This window comes from Drosophila simulans, chromosome X (assembly GCF_016746395.2).
Source record: "Drosophila simulans strain w501 chromosome X, Prin_Dsim_3.1, whole genome shotgun sequence".
Classification (NCBI taxonomy): Eukaryota; Metazoa; Arthropoda; class Insecta; order Diptera; family Drosophilidae; genus Drosophila; species Drosophila simulans.
Window position 1 is genome coordinate 14,930,361 of NC_052525.2, and position 25,172 is coordinate 14,955,532.

A 25,172-nucleotide genomic window follows, 5' to 3' on the forward strand; every position below is an offset into this window, starting at 1 on the left:
CGCCAATCGATAGCTGGCCAAAAACAATAACAATAACAAAATCAGCTGACGATAGGACGTCGGATATCGATACCATATCACAAACTAATAATAAAAATAATAATAAATAACAGAAATAATACTACTAGAACACAAACAAAAGCAGACAAAGCTTACACATTCTTTATCAAAACAAATAGCCAAATTGGTTTTAATTAGTGGAACGAAGCAAACAGAACCGCTTGAGTTTGTGCTACTGCCACGCAAAAAAAAAAGTATCGTTTCCCAAAAACTAAGCCAACTTCATCAAAAAATTAGCAATCAGGTAGCCAAAATTGGAGTGATCCCGCCGAGAAGAGCCACGCCCCCCATCCGCCCACGCTGCCCATAAGAGAGCAGCGAAGATGTCGTGGCTGAACAGCAGTCTCAGCCAGCTGAAGGGCCAACTAACCAATCTGGCGCAGGAAGTTCTGGCCGAAACGGCAGGACCCGGCGACTTGGAGTATGAGGGACATCGAGCAGGAGGTGCTGGCGCCCAAGACGCCGAGCAGCAGGCCAAAACAGCACTGGAACTGCTGGCCGAGACCCAGGAGCAAAAGGAGCAGCTGGACAAGCGGTGCGAGGAGAAGGATCGTGAGGTAAAGTCAACTCACAGGCACTTTTGCGGCTTCTCCACTAATGGCCACCCGATTGCCACTTTCAGATAGCCGCACTGCGCCGAGAACTGGCCAAAAGCAAGCAGAAACAAGAATCCAAGCTAGCAGCCAGCACATCAGCTACGCGGGAACCGCATTTGGTAAGTGACGTTTGATCCGAGGGACCTGCAGCTGGCCCCCATGTGGCCATGCCACATCCGGTGCCCACTCCGTCTTCCAGGAAACATTGCACTCCGGCGTGGAGTGGTGTTTGACCGGGTTTATCTTTCAAATAAGCGATAAGCCCAGCTCTCGGGCTCTCTGTTTCGCTTTTGGCCACATATCCCTGAATTAATATTTAAACTGCGATAAGCTAGGAGTCGGCACTACCCTAGTTTTATCTGCACTTCTCGCGTTTACCTGATGCCACATTGTATGCTCCACACGGAGAGAAAACTGGTTGCAGTGGCATATGGTTGTTTTCCTTGGCACGATTACAAATCGCTGGAAATCACCGATTTCTGTATTCCCAACAAGTAGAGAGGGGTTAAAAGTAAGCCAAGTTCTTGATTGCAAAGAATGTGCTAATAGTATAGCAGGGTATATAATATTTAATTTAAGCGTTTTGTTGATTCTGATTCTTCATTTGACATCCATTAACCTTTTTCCCCGTGCAACTTCTATTTGATTTGACATTCGGTGGTGTTTGGTGCCTGCTATTTGCCTGGCTGTCATAAATCCCTGGTCTCCTTTTCGATCACCCCATATGCCTGTTGGCCTTATCTGGACGTGCGGCTAACCCTATCGCTCCATAGCCCTCCATTCGCCAACTGCTTGTTCAATTTACCGAATTATTTCTGATTAGGCAAGTTACTGCAGCGCAACCCCAAGTGCCTGATATTCCCGCTGAAAATGCAGGGTTACAGGGTTGCTTTTGTATCCATTTGATTTGGTCACTGGGGGGCTTGGCGATCTATCTAGAGCACAACTGTACCTGAGATTCCATAGTCACCTTAAATATACAAAATAGGGCTTTCCACATTGTAGATCTAGTTTTAAAATGCTAAATGTCGTGCATATAGGAATATAGGAGACTATAACGTAAGATTTCCTATTTTTCTAAAAGATTAAATTACTCTTTGGCAATTTTATCAGAATCGTAGATACTTTATTCAATTCTTTAAATAATGAACATTGTATTATTATTTAAAGTTCAAATCGATCGCATTGTAAGTAGGTAAATAATCAGAAATCCTAAAGTCTTTACAATATGGATTAGGAGTATACTTTCAAACTGCCCGCTTTTTGAAATTTAAAGTTCTTTAAACAAAATATATAGTTCTTTAGTTTTTTGTTTTAAACTTGATTGTTTGAAAAACATCAAAATATTTGAATGAAATTTAAATAGGTATTAAAGTTTCAATGTCTAAATACTATATGATATATATTCATGTTTTTTAAACGTGCCATTATGACTGGCTAGATTTTATTTTGCTCTAAACCCTGTTTTTATTGCAGCTTAAATTGGCAAATTGATCTTTCTAGTTTCGGCCATTGTTACTCATGTTTTATATTTGTTTCCGATTAGCTAATCGAATGTGTAAAAATGAGTTCCTATCAAATATACGGAGCATAAATTATGAGGGAAAATTGCATCATTTAGCACGAGTATTCAGAGATAAACCATATATACTCATTCCTTATCGGAACTGGTGAAATCTGAACAGTAAGCGGTGGGAAAATCAATATGGATATCTGATGCATATATATTTCTTTCAAGTGAGCGATTTTGAGCTATTCTTTTAATATAATGTCGATATATGTACATATATATCTAGTCTGCTAATTCAAATCTAAATCTTCTTGAGTATGATATCACTTGAAGGGCTTAAACTTTCATCATTCGATTTCTATATTTGTGGGTATATGTTTTCCCAGATTTTTCCTTCTGGGCTATCTCCCATGTACTATCTATGGCTATCTTTTGGATCGATAGTTGGGTCACCATATTGTTTTGCATAATTGCGCCAGGCGACCGGCGATAAGTGTGCCCTCGTCCCCATTCCCATTTCCATTTCCATCCACATCCCTCATGGCCCACCTCCACCTCCACCTCCACTGCCACTACAAACTCCTCCTCCTCCTCCTCCTCCTCCTCCTCCTCCTCCTCCTCCTCCTCCTCCTCCTCCTTTGTGGATATGGCAATCTGCTCCTGCCAACCATTATCATCCCCATTAGGCGGGCATTTGGGACATCTGCATGCTCGGGTTATCTTATCCGGGCCAAGCTGGCCAGGATCGAGGGGGTTGGTTGGCTGGATTGCCTGGATCCGGGGGCCTATAAAAGCCCGGTTCACCTGCTGGCTGGCATTCATTCGGTTCCGTGTGATCGATTCACGTAGGCCCGCATAAAGTGTTAATTTCTACTCAGTTTCTTTCTCATTCGGTGTGCACAGTTTTGGCCTGTAAAACTACAGAAAAGAAAAACGCAACGACACAAACGCGATTTGCATTTGAAAATCGTGTGAAATTTTCATCCAAAAAGAAGGTCAATTTTTCTTAACATTTTTTTTTTGTTTGTTCTTTGCATTCATTTTTTATTGCCGGAAGTCTCGCGACGACTGCATTTTTATTTTTTTTTTCGTGTGCTCTGGTGTGTACTTTTGCGGTATTTATTTTGGGTGAGTTGAAAATTACGTAGATAGTGTGTAGTTTTTCGTGTTCATTCCCATATGCAACAGGCAAATTAGTCTAATTGTCAAATTTATAGGCGCAATGATTTGGTGACTTTCGGTCAGAAATTAAAACTCAAAAACCCTCGACACGCATCTGGCGTTGATAATAAGCTACAAAAATTGGGCTAAATGGGAAATTAGGGGGGATATTTTAATAAAAGTCCATTGTTCGAAAGACAGCTTAGGTTGGCAAATATGTTTGTCAAAATATTTGGGTTTCTGTATTCTATTGTATAGATATATTCGTTTATTAGAAGTTTTACCTGTTACTGTACCTAACTGATGGTAAAGTGAGTTATATAATGTCTGGCTATATTTATTATGAAATAATAATTGCTGATCATCAATAATTTAGCTCGATTTTGTTTATAAATGGATAGCTTTGTTTGTAATCTATCATCCGATACCTCAGCTTCAGCCGAAACTTGACCAATAGATGGCGCCACTCAATGGCGCGACATGTTTGTGAAATTGAACGCTTATGTTTTGAATTCCGTGCGCCCATTGGGATTGTTTATGTATTCAGTTGTCTATGTTTATAACATTTTCCCAACTCAGTTTTCTGTATTTACGTATGTGTATCGAATGTTGCGCTCGATGTGCATAATAATCGTAATTACCGTACATATCATAGAACTCCTGTGCTGATGGCGTTCATCTTGCACAGATTTCATTAGAGCGGAAATGCTGATTGGCCGCTTGGTTGGCTCACCCGCCTGGGTCAGTGGGTGGCTGGTGGTGGGGGGAGGGCTGTTCAGGTGGTCCGCTGGCCAGTTGCTCCATTTTTTCTATATTATTTTTGATTTTGGACACGTCAACCGTCAAGAGCCGGAGCGAAACCGAAACCGAATCGAGTTCCATTTGATAAACGCGGTTTGTTACGCTCGGCCAAACTGTGTCAAATGTGTCCCAGCTGCACTTGTTACTACCTCAGTTTACCTGGATGTCCCCTCGCCGCCATCCCCATCATCACATTCGACCATCTACCCAATAATCGGGCGACTGTGGGCGTTATTTCCCCATTGGCCACGGATCGCGAGTGCTCCGTGTCCGATATGTCATCATTCTAAACGTTTTCATTCCCAGTTCCAAGTTCCCTGTACCCAGTTCCCAACCCCCCTTGCCCTTGGAGCCCCTTTGAATTCGAAATGGCATGTTTTGCATGGGGGGCTAGAATCAACTAATTGGAGGAGCTGTGCAGCTTCCTGATGGCTAATGAGTTACTTGCATCGCAAAAAATGGGGAATAATTCCAGATAAAATGGATACGATTGCCTTGCAATTGATTTAAATGATTACTCTTTAGTTTATACACATGTTTTAATGGCATAAATGCTATAGATTACCTCTATGTGTCGCGCCAGTGATCCACATATTATTTAGAGCCCAACGAGGCACAATTGCTGGAATATGGCATGATTCCGATTGGGGTTCGAGTCGAAAATGACGCCTAAAGACCGGAAGTATATATCCTAAAATAATGTTCGATAGCCAAATCAAGACTATTTCAATGCGTATATTTTGTGCATTTTATCCCTTTCCATTTGTGGTTGCTTTTGTGTTCAAAAACATAATTACACCTATTAAAATCGAACTTAGGGTAACTTCTTGTCCGTAGAAATCCACTGAAGTTTGTCATAGTTTTTTTGTGAAAACGTATTTAATAATCGGCAGTAACTATTGTTTGGAGCTGTGCTTGTGGTCAGCGAAATCATTCAGCTATGATGATGATGATGATGATAATGCAATCATCCAATGTTGTTGCATTCGAGCACGAATGAGAATGACATTTATTTTATTTTTTATTTCGGTTTTTGTCTCAACGGAGTGCATTTTTGTGCAGTTGCTGTCGTCGCCCAGCCACCCACCAAAACCACACACCAAACCACACACCAAACCACCGACCACCACCCACCGAACTACCGACTCCAGTTGCTAGCAACTGACCCACGGCCAATGGGATGTCAAACGTTGCATGTCGCTAAGTGCAGTTGCAGTTGCAGTTTAAGTTGCTGCTGCTGCGTTGTTGTTGCTTTTGTCGTTTGCTGTCAGTGGAGACCTGCAATTATTTAATAACATTTGTTGTTGCTGATGACTGACATTGTTCGGCTGCCCGTGGGTTCCTATAAACAATCAGCGAAGCGAGCGGCCAATTTTCACTAACTGCCACCAACAACTTCAAAAACTTCAACGGCAAAACGTGGAAAATGGAAAATGAGCTAGAAAATGAGGCGGCCTTTTAAGCACCGCAGCTGAAAATGCTCTCTCTCTCTCTGTCGAAAACTTGGCTATAAATTGGAAAGTAATTTTGTAATTTTGCATATTCAATTAGCCAGAAAAAAGGAGCAAACAGCCTGATTAAAAAAAAAAAACAGTCTGTACGAAACTATCACATTATCTTGCAGGGGAAGTACCCTTCCGAAAGAGTATAATAATACGAACAATGCGGGGGTCTGGTACGCAACAAAAATCTTGGTCCAAATCAATTTGCTGCCTGTGAATGGGGACTTTAGTTTCAGCTTCCAGCTCATTCTCGTTCTCAGTCACTTCCACTTCCACATCGAAATCCACAGCCACATCCACATCCACAGCCACATCCACATATCCACAAACCACGTCCATTTCCGTTTCCATTTAGCTTCGCGTGCTTCTAACGAGCCGAGTCAGCTTTTGAGGCCTAAACGTCGCTGTCGAGGGGGGTTGCTACTGCTGCTGCTGCTATTCATTTGCCAGAGTTGCCATGGCCAGCAGTGAGTTGCTCAATTGGCGTCGCGTTTAACCTTCGCACGTAATTGCATGTGTTTGGAGCCACCTCCTGAGATCGCAGTCATCAGATGCACATGCAGAACTGTGGCACTGAGCGCAGGGTTGCTCTTTGAAGGGGATCGTACGATGGAATTAGGGCTGATGGAAAAGAAATTCCCTGGCAGGGTTGCCATAACCATGTATGAAGCCCACTAAACCATATCAACTGTGTTATTTGTCATAGGGAATGCACCTTATATGAAATTTGCTATTTTTGACCTATATATCTTAATACTCAAACAAGCAAATCCCCCTATTTCCTGACCAACGCCTACGCCCCGAAGCTCGTTTATCGAAATTGGCCAAAATGCATTTGTCACGCAAGCTGCTCGCTCGCAAATCGCCATGTTCTGGCAGATTTGTGGCATTCTTTTGGCTGATTTATATCGAGGATTGACGGATTGCCAATGGCCTTCAATTGGAGCCCCCCACTCGCATTGTCGGTCTGCTGTTTCTTTGGCTCTATTCACATAACCTTCCTCTGGGCCACGTTGACAAAACGCTGTCGACTCTTGACTGACTGGTGGCTGGTGGCTCTAGGTCAGGTGTATATGGCTCCGTTTACCCCCACCACCATCCCCCTTTAGGCAATTACGCAGCACCAACCACCCACACCTGCCCCCGTGCCACGAAACAGCGGCCATTTGAAGCCGCAGTGAAAAATCTGGCTGAGTGGCGAACAAATGCTAATAAGCATTAAATTATGAAAAGATTTTTCGTTTGCAGGCCAGTCGGGCCGTAAATGACGAAATTTAAGCATCCATATATTTATGGCCCAGAGTTTTTGCACTGGAAAACTACTGTGGCAAACGAAGAAGGGGGTCGCTGGTCGGGGCTCGCGGAAATGTGGGCAAGTGGCAAAAATGGATGGGGGCTGCGTTTCGGCGATTTTTATTGGCAAGTCGCGCAGTTGCATAAACACCGGCGAGCGGCGACGACGCCAAAATGGAAATATGTTCACCTGTACGCCAAGGCAGAAGCCACAAAATGCAGCAACAACGAAGTGTATAAATTTCAAACCACGAAACTAAAAACTGCTAACTAAAAAACAACAAGCGGACAAGCCGGTGAGCAAAAAAAAAAAAAAAAACAAAACCGAAAGAAAATTAAAATAACTAACAAAAAAGTAGAAACTAGAAGGAAAAATCTAAAAACTAGAACGCCCATAAAATAGTCGAACAAATTGAGCGAACGAACGCAGCGATTTTCCCGCCACTCGTGTCATTTTCCAATTAGCCATTTTCCATTTTCACAAGCCAACTTTTCCAACAGGCCCCAAAAATATATAACTCCAGTTGAAAGGCTTTCGCTTATCACTAGTTTGTCTTGCAAATCCCATTTACTGTAATGAATTGCATTAAGATTTTAGTACATATTAACTAATTGCTCTTACTATCAATCTTAGTTCTTACGAATGCTCGATTTTCCCAACATTTTGCATAATTTATAGATTTTAACTAGGCATGTATCCCACTTTGAATTTAGGTTCCAAATTATTTATTCAAACACGTTCAGTGTAATTTTCCAACTACGATAAGCATTAGTTTTCCTTAAAAAAAACCCACTGTGTTTGCTCTAGCTTAAATGGAAATGGGATTTGTTTGCGTACAAGAAAAGTCATTTTCCCCGACTTCCTATTTGCCTTTTCACTTAGTTATCGTTGAAAGGGGTCTTGTTTGGCTCAAAACGAGAACAATTGCAGCGTAGCAATAAAAGCAAGATGTATATATTTCTTAAATGAAAAATCTAAAATTCAAAAAAGGATTGAGAGTGCAGCCCGTGAATAATTCGTATCTATATCTATACAGTATCTAATGGGGAAGTGTTCTAAAAAGTATATATGAGGTATATTCTATAATTTATTTAGGTAAATTTAAATCTTTAAGTTAGCTTCCAACTAATCTGGAAGACGATCTCTTCTTGAACTCCAGTCGCTGGCAACTGTATCTGTATCTCCAGCCTCAACTCCATCTGCAACTGAAGCCCGTGCACGTGTATATATACCATATATATTCGCGTCTATGGTCGAGGTGTGCATCTTTGCATCCTAAATGGAACGGTAACGAACTGAACTGCCTGTGCGACCGAATTGAAGCGCGTTATTTGAATTTGATTTCTTGTCTTGTCTGAATTTTAACAGCAACGTGTTAAATGAATGCCAACACACAAGAAACAGCCGTCGGCGGTTCGGTCTTCATCTTCATCTCCATCTCTATCTGTCTATCTATCTATCTCTATCTCTATCTCTATGTCCATTTCCATTTCGAACGTATCCGTTGTCGTTGCCAGGTAACTAGTATCTACCCATCCGGAGATACTCGCACCTAGCAGATCGCCGATCTCCAAGTGCTATGTATGTCTGTGCCATGCTCTGTCCATTTACCTCGTTCTTCAGCATCGTCGATACCGATACCGCTCCCGCTCCCGCTCCCGATCCGATTCGATCCGAGCTGCTCCAGATCGAGTTGGATGGTCGACGTCAGAGCCTCGTGCTTTCGTCATCGATCCGTCTATGAATCGCATCCGTATCCGCCAGTCGCCATCCGCATCTGGGTCTCCAGCCGTATCTTTCTCTATTCCTGCTTCGGTGACCGCTTTCTTAAAGTTATGCACGTACCGCCTTTGTGTGCTGGTACCGTGTTTTCCACATATTGATCGAACGTGTGCAAATAAAATACAATTTAAATATTTATTATCTTTGCAGTTCGTTAGCATCTTGTATCTGCTTAAGGCAGCGGTGTAGTTGGAACCACTCTTCTTCGGGGTACTTAACCTAGTTAATTCTACTGGGTTTTACTTCAGAATTAAGGCATTCATGGTGTTTTTCCAAAACGATCAATGATCAATGGAATAGTGATCTTTAAATAGTAACCTTTAACCTTTTCTTTATATGGCATATTATCAATATAACTAGCTGTATGAAGTTCTCTTGTTACAAGGACATTCCCAAAAGCCCCCCCTATGGTTACGCCTCTGTCTTGGCTTCGTTTGTGTGGCCTCAATATGGAGTACTCTCTATTATTTCCGCCACAGAAATGGGCGTTTCTTCGACTGAAGAAAGCAAGCGATCCGAAGATGAAACCGAAATGGTAGCGAGAAAGAATTTATTATACAATCGATTTAAACAATTGGCGCCACAAAGACGGTGACTTTTGTCTGGGTGGGGCAAGGGGGAGTGAGGTGGAGTGTGGTGGGGTAACTGCAAGGGTTGGGGGGTACTGTACTTAACGCATGTTAACGCCACTGTTAACTTGCACGCCCGATTGATATGGACGTGGAACAAGGAAGCTAAGTACAAGGGTCCCCCCTTTCAACAATTCGCTCTGCACTCGCAACCGAACGAAATGCATTTGAAAAGCGTGCAGATGCGAGTGTGTGCGTGTGTGTGTGCGTGTGTTTGTGTGTATCTGTGTGCTGGTGTTGCGCATTGTTGTGCTGACTGTTGTTACAGTTGCTTTTTTTCCCTCCCATTGCTGATAAAAGAAATGCCCCCAAAACTAATTAACGCCTGCAACGTGTTTGCTGCCAGTATATAATGGCATATACCTACATTTTGTACATATATATTACCAAGCATTGATAGTGTGCCCCCCCCTGCCCCCTGCCCCGCTCCCCACCCCCTCTTCCTGCCCAACCAAAAAGGTGCAAAAGAGATGGCCTCTGTGGGCTTGGGGTCTAGACGATTGTGTGTGCTGTGTGTGTATATTCCTACCTTCATGGGTTGACTGTATTTTTATCTGCTAATTAAACACAGACGCTCGATTGCGCCAGTAACAAATACAACAGAAACAGTGAAAACAGCAACTGAAACAGAAACAGAAACAGAAACCGAAACCGAACAGAAACAGCAGTAACAACAGCCCGCTTAAAGTCAACGACGTGGCCATATGGAACCACTAGAACCCCATATACCATATACCATATAATAACATATATTATATAAATACCCATATATCATATACTACATATATGATATAACCGAAAATACACTCTGAATTGCGGCGGGGCAGCTTGGAATTGTGCTTGCACAGCCAAAAGATGGAACTACATGCGTCCGGGTGTCGTCTTTCTCCATCGAATCACTTGGGAAAGCAAGGAAACTCGACTGGTCTATCTGGATGGCACGTAATGCCTATGTAGCCAGCTTTTTGTCGCATCCTGCCGTCCCTTTCTAAGCCAAACCTTTTTCCAACAACGATATCGGGCTTATTTGTTTTCTTTTAACAACTTGCTATCTCTATCTCTGGGCTCTCCCGAAAGGAACTCAAATGAGGGGAGTCTTAGGAGAGCTCAGCCAATACAGTGTGGGGTCTTAAGCTAGGATATATATATATACAGCTGTGTTCAAAAAAATAGCAGTGCGATAGAAACTAAGAAACACAAATGTATTTCTCCGTGTCCCTTTTTGGAATCCACTTTTTTTTCCACTTATATTTGTAAAATGGAATGTATAGATATAGAAAAAAAGAAAATCCCGTCAGTTTTTCATGTTATCCTTTTTTTATTTACATTCTTGAGCAAATTCACCACTTTTAGGCTGTTCATAAGAATAGCAGTCTCTGGTTTTGTCCATCGTAAAGTCTCGAAATGATCAATATTTTTTAAAAAGTGAGTTTAGTTAAGTTAATTCGTATATTTTAAAGGGCAATAAATTAAAAAAAAATTTAAAAAATTTTATTTTAGTGGGTAGAGGACACTACTGCTCCCAGGAGAAAAGAATGTTAATTTTTAAGCTTAGAAAGGAAGGAAAAACATATAAGGACATTCAAAAAACCCTTGAATGTTCTGCCAAATGGTATCCAATGCCATTAAATATGAATGGAAGCCCGAAAACCGTGGTACCCATACGTAAAACCACAGATATAGAGGATCGGCGCATAGTTCGTTACAGCAAAGTCTATCCTTTTGCATCCTTTGGGGACATAAAGTCTGAGCTGAACTTGGGAATAAGCGACGTTACTATTAAGAGATGCCTACTGAATCAAAATTTATGTGAGAGGAGTCCACAAAAGGATCCCCTACTTAGCCCTAGGCATATTAAGGCAAGGTTAAGCTTCCCTAAAACCTACCTAATCTGGCCAGTCTCCAAATGCCATAATATCCTTTGGATTGATAGGTCAAAAATAGTGCTATTTGGTGGAACTGGTTCACTACAGTATATCTGATGACCTCCAAACACGGAGTACCACCCAAAACACCCACTGATGACTTTCAATCATGGTGGACCTAAAATCCTGGTATGGGCTTGTTTTTTCTACAATGGTATGAGTCCATACCATATGATTTATGGTATTATAGACCAAAACGCATATGCAAATATACTTAGTGATGTCTTACTGTCATATTCTGAATATAATATGTCCTTAAAATGGACATTCCAACAGGATAATGATACGAAACGCAGAAGCAAATCGGCTAAGAATAGGTTCAGCCAGAATAGAATAGATGCAATGCCGTGGCCAGCATCATCTTCCGATTTAAACCCGATTGAAAACCTGTGGGGGGACATTAAACAATATGTGTCGAAGAAATCCCCGACGTCTAAGGCTCAGATTTGGCAAGTTGTGCAGGATGCAAGGTCAAAAGTACCCCCCTAACGTTGCCAGGACCTGGTGGACTCCATGTCGCGAGGGTGTAAGGCTGTGCTGGCTAACAAAGGCTATCCAACCAAGTATTAGGCCCTAATCAACACATTAAAAAGAAAAACTAAGTTCGTTATAAGTCAAGTTGATTTTTTTTACTATTTTTTCATAGCACTGCTATTTTAGTGAACACCTGAATTTCTGCCTATTATGTTGTTTTAATCTATATTTTCGAAACTATTGAAGAAATAAAAGTGAAACATTTGCTAAATTGTTTGAAATTAAATACCTAACGATATTATAAAAAAAATTTGACCATTAAAATTGTAAATCATAGGAATTTTTTAACTTAAACTCGCAGGTCCCAAGCACTGCTATTTTTTTGAACACAGCTGTATATATTCAATTGCAGTTAGGGATGCAAATTATCCACTTTATTATGAAATTTTGGTTCGGGTTCAAAGCTTCCTCTTTATTCAAAACAATGCACGTTAGAATTAGATTTTGGAAATAGAGGTTTTGAGATTGCGGTTTTCAAAGATCGTCATAGAGTTGTCGTACTGTAGGTGTATTTTAGCCGGCGGTGCAGCGTCGGCAGAAGTGGCAGGGGGGGCGGTAGGACGGCTTGGGGGCGGGGCGGCAGAGGCGGTACAGACGACTTAGGCGAACGGAGAGCGGCCAGCAGAGAGCATACATCACTGAGCGCTGAGAACAAACAAAATGAGCAAAATAAGCAAATAAAGTCGTCTCCAGCGGTACAACAACAATAGCGACAACTACACCATCGCACACACACACACACATAAGCAATTCTTTAAACAACACAAAAGGAAAAAAAAATGAAAGAAAATAAATAAAAACAACAACAAACGTCGCTTAATTTCAAGTTAAATAGCCGACGCGCATTATTTGAGTTTTGAAATGGAGAGCAAGTCGAAGTTGCTGGCTACGTGTGCATATCGCCATACATATGTACATATGTACATACATATATCCGAATCCATGTACGAATGCCCATGTACCCACCACATCCATCCCACCGCCGAGTGAGGTTATGCACGGCTGTCATGATAAATGTCTTACCATTTTATCCATTAACCCCGTCGCTGATATCTACCCACCCAGCGCGGTCTTTATCTATGGGTTTATACCTTTCACATGAATCAGAGTTATGAATCATAGATGGGTCGGGTTCATCAACTCAATGGCTATGTCCTTTCAACTGTTTTTAAACTAGCATCCTAACTCACCAAACTCATCAAAGTGTTGCTTTCATCACACGCTTTTAAAGTATATCTAGTGGGATCAGTATGGTCACAGTTGCTAAGCAATAAAAATATGTATAATTCAAACGCAAAAACGCCAATCATACTTATGATGATGTGAAACTCTAACATGACGTGCTGGAATTCGATAAAGAGAGTAACTGTGTAGTAGGTATGCTTTTGATATGCTGGCAATATGTTTTTGATGGGTCTCAGATAAGAAAATTGATAATGATAATAATTCCTTATATTATATTATATAGATAAGTGTAGCTTTGACCTTAGAGAATCCTTTATACAATCCTTTATCCTACTGTAATATCAAAATATAACCAAATATAGATAGGAACTAGAACTTTAAACGCTTTTAATAGTTCCCACTTAACCTGAGTTCGTTTCAAAGATATGATGATCCTTACTCGCGCCATCTATCGTCTCTCTCGCTCGCTCTTTACCCACCGATGGCGGTGCTTCGTGCCGAGCTTCGTGTGCTCGGCTCGGCGACTTCGGCTTCGGCTTCGTGTGCGGCTTCGGCTGCAGTTCCGTCGCATGCGATCGCCGGTCGCTATTTCCACCGGCGCACTGCACGCAGCAATCACTCGTCGATCGCTCGCTCAGCGGATCGGACGTACCGGTATTATCGCTCCTCCGTTGACTCGGTCGCAGTCGCTGCTCGCGTCGGTGCGGCGTTGCCACCCCTCGAAACCGATAAAACATTATAAAGTTTGAAACACATATATCCTAAACAGAACAATACGTTTAACTAATTTTTTTTTGTATCGCTGCCTTAAAATTGTAATCAAGTGAAAAGTTGCATTACATTTGACTCTTGTTTTTTCCTCATTTTTTTTTTCGAACAAAACCTATTATTTTTTTGATTTGTTTTTGCTTGTGATGAACGGAACGGAAAAGCCGAATGGGAAAATATTAAATGAAAAATATTGAAAAGAACGGAAAATAATTTAAAGGCAGAATTTACTGCCCAGCCTGCCGAATCGAAATTGAAAATCGCCGCTCAGCTGACGAGTAAAAAACTGTAAGTTGTTGCTAAATGTAATTGTTGCCGTCAGTTAATAATGCCCATTAACTTGGCCGGCTGGTTCAGGGGGTCAGGGTGGGGGGCCAGAAAGAGACGGGGCTAGTCGCAGAGTGACTTGGCTTAAACTTGAGCTAAGTTGAGTTATTCCTCGCTTTTTTTCGTTTAAGCCCGCCTTGACTTTCGACTTTTGTCGCGTCTTGACATCTCCTCTTATTAACTATGTAATTTTCTCTTGGTTTTTATTGCACTGCATACACTAAATTATTGTGTTTATTATTACTCATTTGCCCGAACTCAAATTGCGAAAACATGGCGAAAAATAAAGTGTTCTAAAGTGTGAAATGTAGAGTGGCATTTAAATACGGAATTATTGTGTGCAAGTCTATTCTATTCTACGTCTAGAACGTCTAAATTCCCATTTGAACAGCCCAGTTTAGATAGCATTTTTTTCTTCAGTGAAGAATACGTAAATCTGTCAAATAATTTTCCCGACTTCCCCGCGAATGATAAGTCTGTATTGTAGATTTGGTTATAAATCTTCTGGGCTAAAACATCATAAATCCTGAAATCACTTTAGATTGTGTCATCACGAGAAGAGCACGTTTTAATAGAGCCATTACAGTCTGGCCAAAATGCCGCCAGACAACCGACTTCGAATTGGAACGGAATGGGGATTGGAATTCCGGAGATAAGCACATTTGAAACTTTCCATGGGTTTCCGTATCAAGGTGGAGCACGGAGAACCAGCCTAATTGAGTTAGTTCTTATCGTCATTGTTTCGGCCATTTAATAATTTGTCACTTTCGATTATGTTGCTATCGGGCAGTCTCGATGGAGATTTCATTTCTCTATCAGCTCATCAAAATGCCAGTTATTATATATTGCTTAGTAACTTTATTAACATTAATTTGCCCTGTAATCTAATACTCGTAGTCCATTGCTCAGTGCCCCTTTGGCAGTCGCCTTTATGGGCACATAGCGAAGAACTTAGGTCAGCATTGTTTCCAGTGATTTGTGGGACCCTCGGAAATCTCCGATTTGCTGACATCGAATTCTCGGTATCGCCAGTGTTTGAATTTCGCTGCAAAATGACGAGAACCGAACACCAGAAACCGAAATCCACAAATCCACAAATGGCCCAAAACTGGAGCCCATTCTGATAAGCTCCGATTCGAATTCCGAATCCCCGCGGCTCGGATTGCGGCATCCTAGACGAAATCAGGAGTGGAAGTACTGCGTGAAATCGGATCGGATCGGAACGTATCGCATTCAATCGAGTCGAAGGGCCGCTCCCTCGGGGAAATATAAAGCACGCAGACCATTCCCGGCAATCGGCTAATGTTTATTTATAAACAAAGTACGAAATACCAGAGTGCCTGGAGAAAGGGGTGAACTGCGGATATCTTGGTGCCATGGCACCGATAAGATAAGGAATCTCTGGGCTCTGGAGGCAGACGTCAGCGGGGTGGCATGACTAAAGCGAAAGCGATTCAAATTAATATTGATCGAGCAATGCTCCGCATATTTTTGTTTATACTTCCCGGTAATTGCACACTCTATTTGCACAAATACACTATCTTCGGCAAACCTGACTCGCTTATTTGACTGGCATAGAGTCTTATTCTTGGGAAGTTAGTGTATTCGATAAGTATCTAGTATCAAGTTCAATTTCAGGGAAATTTTCAAGAGGAATCGAGTTCTTGACTATATTTACATGTTTATCGAATGTAAACACTATTCACTGTAACTGGGTTGTTGAAAAATAATGGTTTACTTCCTGGAAGCTCAATTTCAAGAGAACTTTCACTATAAATACAATAATCATACGCTTATCGAAGGGATTTGGTATTCATTTAGCTCAAAATAGCACTCAACTATAAACACAAGCTTAGATTTGCGCTATCAAATTTCAGCTGTATTTATTTTATGGCCGCCGTGACACATATGTGTGCTATTCTCTTTGGGAAATATCAAATGCGAAACTATTTCTTGCGAACTTCCGGTTGCTAGGCGAACTATTGTAAACCGCTCCCTTCGAGAAACTCCAAGAAACCCCAAGAAACCCCGAGAAGCGCCAACAACCTGTTGCTTAACCCCTGTGAAAACAGCACCAGTTTATCTTATCGCGTCGGGAATTTTCGGTGGGTTCGCTCTCGCTTTTTATGGCTACTCAGTGCGTTTGTCTCTGCCCATATATCTTGCTATATGACCAGCCCATATAGGCGTCCAGATTATACATATATCATATCATATCATATGTGGCACGGCTCGAATCGATGATCGATTGCCTGTGGATCGTCGAGATCGGTGGCACAAATGGTGCCTTCCAGGTCGCGGAGCGTGAATAATATTTCCAATATTTGTTAACAAAACACAAGTGTTATTTCACACCCAAACTACATGGCAGCCATGTTCTCCGTTCTCCATTCTCCGTTCTCCATTCTCGGTTCTCAGTTCTCGATTCTCCGCAGGCTTCATGTTGATAACCCAGTTTGCACAAGTGTCTTTTCGGCGTTTCGATACCCTAACCGGGCCGAGAGGGTATAATTACACACCCATGAAGTGGAAACGGGAAAGCGGAATGCCGGCCGAGCAAACAAACGCAGTGCAGACCGACGTCGGATCGGCGGCTATATATGCATATGTATTGCCAGTCCGGTCCGACTGCTTCGAGATCCGAGTGTGGGAATGGTATTTCTGGTGGTTTCCTCCCAGGATTTGTTTACTCCCTCGTGTTATTTGAATGAAAGTACATACGCATGGGTATTATCGTTCTGGCATCAAACTGTTTAATCAGCATTATCCACATTGAGATAAAGAGAGAAGCGCTGATCTTTAAGGATATATATATGGTAATACCAAGCTAGTTTATACAATACCCGTTGATTTTTAAGTAATTTTTTCGTATCTCTGTTTATCTGAGCTCTCATTAGTACCAGTTATATTGGCTATCATTAGCGAAACCGTATTCCAAATCACAAAACCTATTCAAATGCCTGGCAATGGCGAACCTTTGTGATTCATCGCCGTAAAGGCAGAGATGTGTGCATAGACACATGCATGTCGTTTGAGGTAATTTTAATTAGCTTGCCATATTTTTTCAAATATTTATTTCGTGGCCCGTTTCCCGTTGCTCGTCGTTGTTAATTTTATTTAACCCATTTTTTTTTTACGACCCCAGCCATTTTGTTGGCGCCCGCTAAGCGGTCTCGTCATGGGTTTTATGGGGATTTCGTTGCTGGGACCTTATCGCTAGGGTCGCCGGCGTCGCAGTCGCCAGCGGCAGCGGCAGAGGCAGCGGCAGCGGCAGAGGGCAGCCATCTTTGCTCAACTCATCCATAAACTCATTAACGCGCGCATGTCTCACGCGTTGCCTTCTCTTTTCCGCCGGCGGTGCTTGCACCTGTTGTCCCACCCGTACCCACCTCCACCATCTCCAGCACCTCCTCCTGCCCCTTACCCACCTGCCATTAGCGTCTGCCAATTGACCTGGTTTGCTAATGAGTCGAAAGGGGTGGAGGAGAGGCGTTGGGTGGACTCGGGTGGCCAAGTGGGCGACGCATGCGCAACAGGTGCCAGAAGATTGCGATTGGCGGCTAGGATATAATGAGCTCTGTGCTGTGCAAATTAGACGCCAGCCAATCGAAAATCATCTGCGGATCTATTTGTGGATTTTGAATAAGATATTATATCTTACAAATACTTTAATTTAAATAACTAAACGTTAAGAAAAAAGTACAGTTGAAAACAGCATCTACACGTGTATCTTACAGATAGATTTATGAATCCCCTTTTCGTAGCTAGTTAACTAACTATGAATATAGCAAGTAACACAATGAGCATTTGTTTATAAATATCATTCTAAGTAGGCAGTAATGAACAATGCACCTAATTTAGTTGGCAGCTTAACTAATAGTTGTGTTTTTCCCACTTCCATCTTTTTCCGCCACAACAGCAGAATGAGGAGCCCAATGTGGAGGACAGCTGGTGCTGGGAGCCCGATGGAGGCGACGAGAAGGGAGCCACAAGCGCGGGATCGGGCGATTCGGCGGGCAGAGACAAGGAGTCCGGACTGGTGGACATCGCACTGGGCAACAACGATGTGGTGCGGCTGAACAATCGCATCGCGGAGCTGGAGCAGCTCAACGAACAGCTGAATGCCTCGCTGGAGGAGCTGGACTCGCAGCATGAGCTGGCCATGCGGGATGTGCTGGAGCACAAGACGCAGCTGGCGGAACAGGTGGCGAGTCTCAAGCAATTGCAGGCGGATCGCCTGGTGGAGCACGAATTGTCCAATGCCAGGCAGCAAAAGCAGTTGGATGAACTGCTGCAGACGTCCTCAGTCGCCAAGGAGCAGCAGGAGGAGCTGCAGCGGAGGGTGGAGCAGCAGGAGGCTGAGCTGGTCGAGATGCGAGAGCTGCTGGACAAACGGCGCCAGGACACTGCCGAGCTCATCGAACGCGTACGCGTGGCGGAAACGGAGCGCGAACGGCTGCTCAAGGATCTGGAGGAGTCTCGGCAAGCCAAGGAGAAGAAGACCTCGGAGTCGTCATCGAACAGCTCCTCCACGGGCAAGCACAGCGAGGATGAGTTCATAGTGGTGCGCCAGGCGGATGCCACGGGCTCTGGCTCCGCTTCCGGCTCAGATCGCGATCCAGATGCCGACGTCACTTCGCCGCCCTCGAAGGAGAAGCTGCGCGATCGCCTCGTCTCTCTAGAATCACAAATCGCTGAGCTGACCCTCACCAATACCCAGCTGGAGGATACTCAGCTGGAGAAGCAGCTCTGCATCAATATGCTGAGTGAACAGCTCGAAGAATTGGAGAAGCGCTTGCGCCTCAGCGAGGCGGAAAAGGAGCAGCTTCAGCTAAACTTGGAGCTTCGCCTGCAGCAACTGACCGTGCAGGACAAGGAGCTGCAACTCCACGCGGAGGCTGAGCAGGAGGGTCACGCCCAGAAGCTGGAGGAGCAGCTGGGCGATTTGCGCGAGGATAACCAACGTCTGCGCCAGGAGCTGCACAGCAGCTTAGCAGAGGTCAAGTTCCGACAGGCCATTGACGAGGAGAAGCAGAAGATTACGGATCTGGACGATGCGGACTCGGAGTACGGCACCTTCGAGCTGGACAAGCTGCGTGCTCTGCTTCAGGCCGATATGGAGGATCGTTTGGCCAGCTCGTTTCCGCAGCAGAAGCTGGAGCGAGCCTGGAACGCACTGAAGGATCGCTGGCACCGCCTCGACCTGGTGGAGCAGCGACTGGTGGACGTACAGAACCAACAGCTGATCAGCGAGCACGAGAAGAAGACCCTCGAGGCGGACATCTCGCAGTATATCCTCCAGTGCGATGAGCTGATGAAGAACAATGAGCTGCTGCTCAACGAACTGGACAAATACAAGCGCAACAAGCTGGAAACCATTGAGGAGCATCACGAGGAGACGATTGTGCAGCTGGAGGCCCAGTTGGAGGAGGCCAGACAGAAATTGGAGGCTTCTCTGTCTAGCCAACAGCAGATGGAAGCCCATCTGATATCCAGTCCAGAAAAAACTGCCCTGGATAGCGAGCTTCTGGCCAAAATGGAGCAAAAGGAGCAGGAACACTTCCAGTTGCAGGAGCAGTTGGCCCTTGCCAAAACGGAACTGGACAATAGAAACAAGCTGCTGGAGAGGAATGGGGAACAGCTGACTAAACAGCAGCAGCAAAATCAGGCAGATCAAAAGAAATTGGAAGAACTTTCACAACTGCGGGAAACATTGCAACGCAGGGATGAGGACCTAAAGCAGCTGGAGGAGCAATTAAGCTCCGTTAGGCAGGATCTAGATGAGAAGTCCATTCAGATGAAGAACAGTCAGGATCAGCACAAACTCCAGTTGGCCAATCTCCAAAATCAGTTGCAAGCCGATCAGGAGAAGCTAAGAGAACTGCTCCAGCTGCAGGACAAACTGGAGCAGCAAAAGGAGCTCATGGAAGTCGACCAGAATCAACAGATTACCATAATCAAGAAGGAGCTGGCCGAGACGACCAATCAATTGAGTGAATGCCAAGAGAAGCTAACCGTCAAGGAAGCCCAGTTGGCGGAGATCCAACAGCAGTTGCAAGAAGTTAACGAGGAAAGAACAAGGTTGCAGGAGCAGCTCCTGACCAAGGAGCAGGAATCTGGCTTGGACTCCGAGCAGGCAAAACGGCTTAAGGAGCTTGAGGATCAGCTGCTGGCCAAGGAGCAGCAACTCCAGCTAAACCAAGCTGAACTGGAAAAACTACAGGAGACACTGCGAGTTAACAAAGAGCAGCTCCTTGCCAAGGAGGAGCAGCTTCGTGCCAAGGAATCCCAGCTGCAGTCTCTGGAATCACAACTGCAGGGCCAGCTAGCTGCCGATGAGAGCCAGCAACTTCAGCTGACCATCGATGGCTTGGGACAGGAGAAGAACGAGCTGATCAAGGTACTGCAGCAAAAGCACCAGGAGAACACCCAGTACTATGCGGAAATCCAGCGACTGCAGCCCTTCGAGCAGCAGGTGAAGGAGCTGGTCAAGGAGCACGAGAAGCTACAGGATCAGGTCGGCTTCCTCAAGGAGAAGTCTGACATACTCACCACGAATCTGCTGACGGAACAGACCAACCAGCGACTCCTGCAGCAACAGCAGGCGGAGTCCCAGGAGCAGCAGGCCAGCGCGTTGCGGGATCTGGAGCGTTTGCGGGCCCATCTCCTGGAGATCGAGGAGCTGCACACGCAGGAAACTGTCGAGCTGCAGCGCGATCTGGAGGAGTCGCGCTCCCGTCAAGCGATCCTCGAGCAGCAGGTGTCCAAATCCAGTACGGCGTACACATCAGCCAGGTAGGGAAACAGACCAGAACAACTTACAGCTGGGGGTCACCTTGGTTGCCATTGGCTGATATATTCGTCACACCGGCGATAAGCGATCGAAGCTGGCTAATTGCATTCGCCACATGTTCCCACACGATTCCAATTCCAATTCCAATTCCAATGACAATTGCCATTCCACCCACTCCATCCCGCCGCCGACGGAATCGGACCATGCAAATTGCCATCCATATTTCCGCATGCCTGGCAGCTCGTCTTATCGCCAGCTGGCAAATCGATTTCGACCTGGTTTGGATATCGTCACTGGGTGCTCTTGCATAAGAGTCCTTTCCTGGTCTACTGGCACCAATATTGCTATTTTAGGTTGGAAAAGCGTGCTTCTGATGAAGCGAATCAAGTATCAGTCAATTTCATTGCGAAGTATTCCAAACACCTTGTGGTGTTTAGATTTTAAAAACTAGATTACTTGCTGCTGGCTGTTATTAAAATAATTAGCTAAAGTCATTCAAAATATAATAGAATTGGGCTTGGGAATAGTGTTGATTGCTAGACTGTGGATGTGAAAGTAAGCCATGCACCTATATAGTTATTAAGTTACTTGCAAAAATGCAAAAACCTAGAGCACCAAGCCAATTTGAAATTACAATAACTTACTTACTCTTTTAATTATCCCCCTTAGCATCCGTGCGAATCAGCAGGCGGAGACGCTCCAGGCGCAGCACGCCCTGCTCCAGCAGCAGCGTGATGAGCTATTGGCCAAACTGGGCCAGTACGAGGATCGGGAGCTGAAGCAGCAGGCGGCGCTGACCAATCTGCAGTGTGCCCTGGAGCAGTTCCAAAATGGTAAGAGCACGCACTCTAATTACAGCATAGCCCTATGATGACTAATCCGGGCTGTCGTTTCAGACAAGGATCACGACATCGAAATGGCCACGCAGAGGATTCGCCGCGAGATGCAGGCCCAATTGGATCGGCAGGGTCAGCTCCAGCTGGAGATGAGCGCGCTGCAGCAGCAGCTGGCGGAGGCCAATCAGGGATTGCGAGCTGCCGCCCGACTCTCGGATCAACTGGAGGCTGGACAGCAGACGATCGCCGTGCTGCGGGATGAAGGTGAGTGCCAGCGGAGCTGGTGAGCTGGTGTAGCTCCCCAAACTGTGTGCTTACATCCCGCGATTCACTTGACTAACCCAAAAACCTGTTGGAGCACCTCCGGGATTCCCGGCATGTTTCTAACCCACGGTGTTGCACCCCGATCGAAACTATACACACGTAACTACATATTCCCACTAAATCACGCATAAAACTGGGAAAATGCTTAGAATATTGAATTAACTTTGGGAGCGAGAGAGAGAGAAAGTATGCCAGTGTGTTTGCTAACGGAAAGTAATAATAGTACTTAATGTTGGGATTGAAAAAAAAAAAAAAAAACAGAGAAAAGTGTCACCTCACACGATTCTCAAAGGTAAATATCAGCTGGTAATTCTGGGAGCTAAGCCTAAATATGAAACACTCGGAATTTCAGTTGGTATCGACTTTTTTGAATTGCATTTGATCACCATAAGCGCAACAAACCGAAACCAAACACCACAAAAAAAAAAAAAAACAATCGACATCAATTTGAAAACAAAAAAACAAAAACACATAGAAAAGTACCACAGAAATACAAAAAAAAAAGAAGGCAAATCAATATAGATCGCACCTGCGGCACGTGGCAAATGAAAATCAGTATTGGCTGCTAGCTGCTCACCTCACCACAGGTAAACCCAACTAACTTGTCCGCTTTTCCGTCCGTCACAAGTGTCTCCGCCGAAATGGAAGTACTCACCATTTGATAACCCATCAATGTTGCACCACCAAAACCGAAAGTACACTGAAAACAATCCTTTGATGTTGTAAACCAATTAGCTAGTACTTTGTGTAGCCCTAAGTTCGAGTATCTGTGATTTGTATCTTTGGATCTTCATGTTGTTTTAATGTTGTGCTAAACACACCTGAAGTGTGTCAGAAAAATACAAAGATAATTAAGTAATAGTAACTATATGTTTGATAAGATATTTAGTATTTTGTACTTATCCGAACACATTGCATTTTTGAAAACGCACTTGAAAGTAGAGTATTGAAAGCTTTAACCCCTTGCTGACCCACACACTCCTATTTGTTGTTGATCGCTGCTTACTTTGAATGTATCTTTGGCACTTATTGTTTTATCCATTTTGATTATTATAATTTAATATTGCTTGTGTACAAGCTAATAAGTATGAGCGTTTTTGCACACAAGACACGCCCAGGGACAAGAAACTCTGTACTCTATAAACCGTATAAACCGTAAACCGTACCATCTCCGTTATCCGTAATTCGTAACCCGTAATCCGTACCAAAAGTAAAAAAAAAAAAAAACAAAGAAAAAACGAAAACCAGTACCAATTGTATCTGCAGCATTGAATAATCTCAATTTGTAAATGTGAGCGGTTTGAGCCATTTGACGCACTCACTTTGCAATTGGAGATTGCTCGAGACTGCGGCATATGCCACATTATTATGTACACACCTTATGTATAGCCTATATATATATATATCTACCGCTATTATCTACTCTGCATGTCTGCATAATGCATATATATAAATAATGATTTATATATACATCATATATGTATCTATCCCTATGCCTCTAAATATCGTTTGGATATGCTGTCTGATCTGTTTCCGTTGTCGTATGCCCTTGTTCCTCTCCTTTTTTTATTAGTTTTATTATTTTCATTTTTGTTTTCCCTTAAATTTGCATTTGAGCGAACCAAATAATTGACCAAACCCAGCCAGCTGAGAGCAGAATCAATCACAACCGCTGACCAGTAGATTCCAGTCGAGCCATCGGAGCAAAGCAATCCGATTGGGCCATAGGGAACCATTGCCGCGACGCACTGAAGGATCGTCTGTACGATGGAGCAGCGTCTGTACGGTTGAGTATTACATCAGGTACTGGTGTGCCTGAAATCCAACAACCAGTACTTGTGTCATACTACGCCGTGCACGGATCGCACTAACCGCATGACCAACAAACCAACGCGCGCGCTTCACCCACACGGATGTGCCTCCCTCCGAGTTCCACTCACATGCCCATGCCTCTAATTCAACGCCCATTCAACTTCCAATTCCGCTTACTAATCCTGCACACTCTTTGCTCCTTTTCTCACGCCCAGTGGAGAGCCTGAAGGAGGCGAATGGCCAGCTGGAGCAGCGGCTCAGCAGCAGCGAGAGCAGCCAGACGGACAAGATTGACAAGAGCCTGATCAAGAGCCTGCTCATCGGCTATGTGGTCAGTGGACATGCGGGGGATAAGCAGCAGGTGCTGCGCATGATCTCCTCTGTGCTGGACTTCAATGCCCAGGAGGCGGACAAGGTGGGACTCAATAAGCAGCAAAGCAGCTGGCTGGGCGCCATTCTCGGTGGCGGTCCGGCCACAGCGTCGGGAGCAGGTAAGCTACCATTTCGATGTATACCCCAAGTCCGTATCTAATATCCGTATCTAACCAACAGGATCTTCGCGTGGCAATGAGAATCTGGTGCAGGCCTTCGTTCAATTCCTGGAGCAGGAGTCGCAGCCGCAGGCGCAATCGCGACCCACGCTGCTCAGCATGACGGGTCAGATGGATGGGGCCACGTCCACCAGCGGCACCACCACCACCGCCACCTCCACATCCGCCACCTCAGGCCATCTTCCGCAGGCGGCACCATTTTCGCCAGCGCCAACAGCAGCAAGTCAGCAGGATCCGGCGGCTCCTCGCACACCGCCCGTGGGTGGTGGCTCACCACAGCTGCTGGCCATGGGCTCCAACGAATTTGCGCCCACACGCAACTCCAGCTCGATATTGAAGGACATCCTCAGCGACTCCTGATTGTTGTAGAATAGTCGCCTCTTTATGTTTGTCGCGTGTTTTTTTATTGGTTAATTTTAGCATATTTTAAAACCGAATTGTGCAATTGTCGCCCGTATTCCGCAAACATGTGTCCCGCATATATCTCGCTCTATATATATATATATATATATATATATATTTAACTATGTATATCTCCAAAACTGTACAATGTCTGTATGTGTATATGTGCAACACTAGCAACTTGTAAATATGTAATATGCAACTTGAACATGTCGAGGGCAGCAGAAGAAAAGTAGAACCCCATGGTTTTGGCCCGTTTTGCTTGCCTGTGACACGCCTTCACAGCGGCCTTGCTAATGAGTAGCCGCCAAATAATAAAAAATAATTAAATAACTAAATAACTAGTATTTGTACTTTTCACTTGGATTTTGAGCCGTTCG

General features: G+C 44.2%; 1 protein-coding gene across 3 annotated transcripts; it reads left to right on the plus strand.

Moving 5' to 3' along the window:
• On the plus strand, positions 1–25,130 carry LOC6726026 (thyroid receptor-interacting protein 11). Of its 3 annotated transcripts, none has more exons than XM_039297647.2 (7): positions 1–617; positions 683–775; positions 17,994–20,869; positions 21,537–21,700; positions 21,764–21,967; positions 24,055–24,330; positions 24,392–25,130. In XM_039297647.2, the coding sequence occupies exons 1-7, from the start codon at positions 384–386 to the stop codon at positions 24,748–24,750; spliced, it is 4,206 nt and encodes a 1,401-aa protein (XP_039153581.1). In that variant the 5' UTR covers positions 1–383; the 3' UTR covers positions 24,751–25,130. The 3 variants fall into 3 exon arrangements, with proteins under 3 accessions (XP_039153581.1, XP_039153582.1, XP_039153583.1); XM_039297648.2 differs by having other exon boundaries at positions 17,997–20,869; XM_039297649.2 differs by lacking the exons at positions 1–617; positions 683–775 and adding an exon at positions 13,563–14,035.
• The last annotated feature ends 42 nt before the right edge of the window (positions 25,131–25,172 follow it).